Consider the following 3,713-nt stretch of genomic DNA (forward strand, 5'->3'; position numbering starts at 1 on the left):
CAGGAATTGCTGTTGTTGCTGGGTGCAGCCATGGGAGGGAGGAGACTCAGTGCCCCATGGGTGCCCCCATGGGTGATGCTGGGGCTGGCACTGTGCCCCAGCAGGCTCACATCCTCAGCACCTCCCTTCCCATCTCCCTGTCCCCCCTGGGATTTCTTAACCCACCATTCCCATGGCTTTTATTATTTTTTTCCTAACCCTAGACGAAGCCACGCTGGAGCTGATGAAGACCCCTCGCTGCTCCCTGCCCGACCTGGCTGCCACGGGGAGCAGGAGGAAGCGGTACGTGCCGGCTGTCACCAAGTGGAGCAAAAGGAACTTATCTTGGAGGTAGGAATTCATCCTCCCCTATGGAAATATTCCAGCGGAGGGCTGATCCTGTGCAGACCTGGCCTAAATACGGCTTTGTGATGAGTTTCAGGGTGATGTGCTAAAATGTGTCCCTCTATGGTCCCAGGACCCCACAGACTATTTAAATTCTTCTCCTGCTGATCCCAGCCTTGAGTTCTGGACCCGCTCTGCTGCCAGCTGGGAATGGTGTGGATTTGGCTGGTGGATTAGCTGGGGACTTTTTGCAGTGTTGCAATGGTCAGGGCCTCATTTCTCTTGAGTTCATTGGGACTTTGCGCTTTCTCAAGCAGCTGCCACAGACCTGGATTGGCTTCTTCTCATGCCTCACCCGAGCCCAAGGGCTGGGAGCATTTTCTGGGTAATAAAATCACTTTTTTCCTCCTGGTCCTTGGCACAAGGGAGCATTTTTCCCTTGACATCATGGAGCAATGTGTGTGTGTCACTCAGAACTTGCAACACGCAGAAGCTCAGGTCCAGCTTCCAGAGCCCTGGGCAGTGATGCTGCAGGTCAGGGCTGGCAAACAAGCTCATCCCTGTCCCACCAAGACTTGTGCTTTTTGGGGCTCATTTTTCCCCCCTCGGAGACCACGTGCTTGTTCCTTCAAGAAAGGTGAGCACCTGATGGTGCTGAAAATCCTGAAAACATGTGTGGATGCTATGGAGAGATCTCCATGTTAATAACAAGCTTTTCTTTGATCCTGACATAGTCCCTAGAGCGAGTCCACCTCCCACTGCACTAACAAATCTCGACTTGGCTGTTGTGTTGAAACTGTGGCCCTACCAGGGATTTGATCCGTGCTCCAGCACATCCCTCTGGGACCTTATTTTCAGAAAAGAGAAACATAATTCAGCTGCAGTAAGAAACAATTGTGGCTTGTGTACGGCTTCTCCTAGGGAAGTGACCCACGTTACAAAAGCCCAGCCTGTCCCCTGTCGGCCAGCCCAGTCTTGATGGGTGAGAGGAATAAACTTCACCTTTCAGAGAGGAGACAATCCCTCTGCCAGTGCAGGGGGGATGGCTTGTGCACAGCCCTGACCCCGGCGGCTCCTTGGAGCCAAGCTGGGCTGGACAGACCCCAGCTATGTCCCATGGCAGAGCAGGCGCAGTGGTGCAATTGGGAGCCCAGCACTGCCGGTACCACCAGGATGCTGGCCATGCTGGCACAGTGGCCACAGCTCCAGGCTGGGGCGAAGTATGGAGGAGGAATGGGGTCAGGGTGTTCTGGGGGATGCAGCCCTGGGATACCCCACACCTCCCACCTGCTTGGAAATGGTGATGCTGCAGCAAAGATAGCTATAAAAAGTGGTTTCAGTCTGAGACAATTTTATATGTGTGACATAAAAAAAATCCATCTCCTGACAAACTCATTTCTGCTTTTTATTCTTTGTTCCTTTCCGAGATCTTGGCTTTTGTTCAAGAAAGGGCTGTATTTTATAACTGGAGGTTGTATAAGCCAACAGAAGGCTACAGCATTATAAAAACTACCAGTGTAGTACTTACATCCAACACTTGAGATTAAAATACCTTTTTTAAAAGTACTATGAAAAATCTGTCAATAGAGACATAAAGTTTTACATGCTTACCTTTTACATGTTGATTGAAGATTTAAAAAAAAAAAAAAAAAAAAAAAGAAAAGAAAACCAAATTCTAGTATGCCATGCATTTAAAAAAATGAAGAAAAACCTGAACAAATCTATGATTCTGTGAATTGCACGGCTGGAATAAACAGGCAAGCACAGCTGAATGAAAGGATGATCTTGGGTTAGGCACCTGCACAGGCGGAGAGGGCAGCGTTTGGAAAACAACATTTCAAAGGCGTGCAGGTTGTTCAGGTTTCTTCTTTTTACCCTTGAGCACAGTGAGCCTATGGGACTGGCAGGCTCCTGCACAGCTCATGGTACAGCATCAGAGCATCCCAGTGCAGCATCACAGCATCCCAGTACAGCATCAGACACACACAGTTCTGTGCCTCATCTCCATGGGAAGTTTCCAGGATATTACAGCACATAAATTTTCTTTTCATGGGATTTTAAAAAATTATTTTATTTTTTCTGCATTGTACAGGAGTACCAGGGGATGGCTCTGGGCTGGGTTCAGGGTGTGCAGGCTGCGGATGCCCTCTGCTGGCCCCGCTGCCAGGAGCTGCCTGCAGCCAGTTCCTCCTCGTGTTTGCAGCCTGGTTTTTCTTTTGCTAGTTTTGCTTTATCGCTTCTGGTTGCGCCCTGCAGAAGGGAGTTCACAGCCAGTGTCTCTGTCTCTTCCTGGGCATTCACCGTCTCCTTGCAGTCGTGGGAAACGCAGCGTCGGGGCCGTGCCACATCTCCACGTGCTCTAAGCTCCCTGGGGCAGAGGAAAGCCGCCAAAGCACAGCGTTCTGGATTTCCCAGGTTTTTTTTTTCATGCTGAAATCTCAGCCTGGTCCTGAACCCGGCTGACTTTGATCCATCTTTAGTTAAGGACAAGTCCCTGGTGCCGCTTCATCAAAGCTGCAGTCTTTGAAACTGTGATGCTCAGGACATCGGGTGCTGGAGCTGGAACAAGTGCAGGAGGCGAGGGAGCAGTGTCAGCTGTCATCGCTGCCTGTCACCACCAGCATCCTGAGCCCCCCTGCCGCAGAGGTGTGCCACCGCCCAAGCGTGATGTGGATTTACCGAGGCATGGAGGGGTAGCTACCGGGCAGGTACCACTGGGTAAAGGTGTGCAACTGGGTAGCCCCCAGTACCGCGTTCCCATCCCCATGACGGACCTGATCCTCCTGCTGTCCTCTAATTGGTGACGTCCCACTGCAGGGACCTCCCAGCCCAAGCCCAGCTGGTTGCAGGCAGCTGTGTGCCCTCCTTGCCTGGGGGTGACAGATGCCTGAGGGGAACCAGAGCATCCCCCCCCATGCAGAGCTGTTTTAGGGCTGTAGTAACCCACCCATCTCAGGCAACTGGGACCCTTGTAGGAAAAGCCCTGAGCGGCCGGAGTAGCACAGGCAGCTGCCACGTTGGCATCCCCTGCCAGCGCAGGGGCACAACGGCTGGGGCAGGGGGTGAAGCCCAGGTGCTCTGTTCCAGCAGCCCCCTGCCTCACTCAGCTGCTCCTCTTGCAGCCCCAGATCTGATTTCACCCACCTCTTCTCCCTGGGATGGATTATTCCGGTGCTGGGCTGCAGGGAGCCACCTGGAGATACGTGTTTAATAAAGGGCAGGAGAAGGATTATCAGCCAAAAATGTTCAGTATTTTTGCAACATGCTGGGAGAGCTGTGGTGAGAGGGGTGATGGGGGGTGCAGGCAGCCCCACAGCTTTCCTCTCGTTGCGCTGGGGTTTGGCAGCAGTGCTGGGGCAGCACAGGATCGGGGCCATCATGGCACATGG

The 3,713-nt window shown here is 52.5% G+C and overlaps 1 protein-coding gene across 1 annotated transcript in view; it reads left to right on the plus strand.

Moving 5' to 3' along the window:
• The window catches only part of MMP17 (matrix metallopeptidase 17 (membrane-inserted)), a gene marked incomplete at both ends in the record, with an annotated part of 26,620 nt that overhangs the window by 1,784 nt on the left and 21,123 nt on the right, over positions 1-3,713 (plus strand). The window contains one exon of the mRNA XM_010074326.1: positions 204-330. Coding sequence (XP_010072628.1) covers positions 204-330 — 127 coding nt within the window. The remainder of the gene's footprint in view (positions 1-203; positions 331-3,713) is intronic.

The sequence above is a fragment of the Pterocles gutturalis genome, unplaced genomic scaffold (genome assembly GCF_000699245.1).
Source record: "Pterocles gutturalis isolate BGI_N339 unplaced genomic scaffold, ASM69924v1 scaffold15462, whole genome shotgun sequence".
Lineage (NCBI taxonomy): Eukaryota > Metazoa > Chordata > Aves > Pterocliformes > Pteroclidae > Pterocles > Pterocles gutturalis.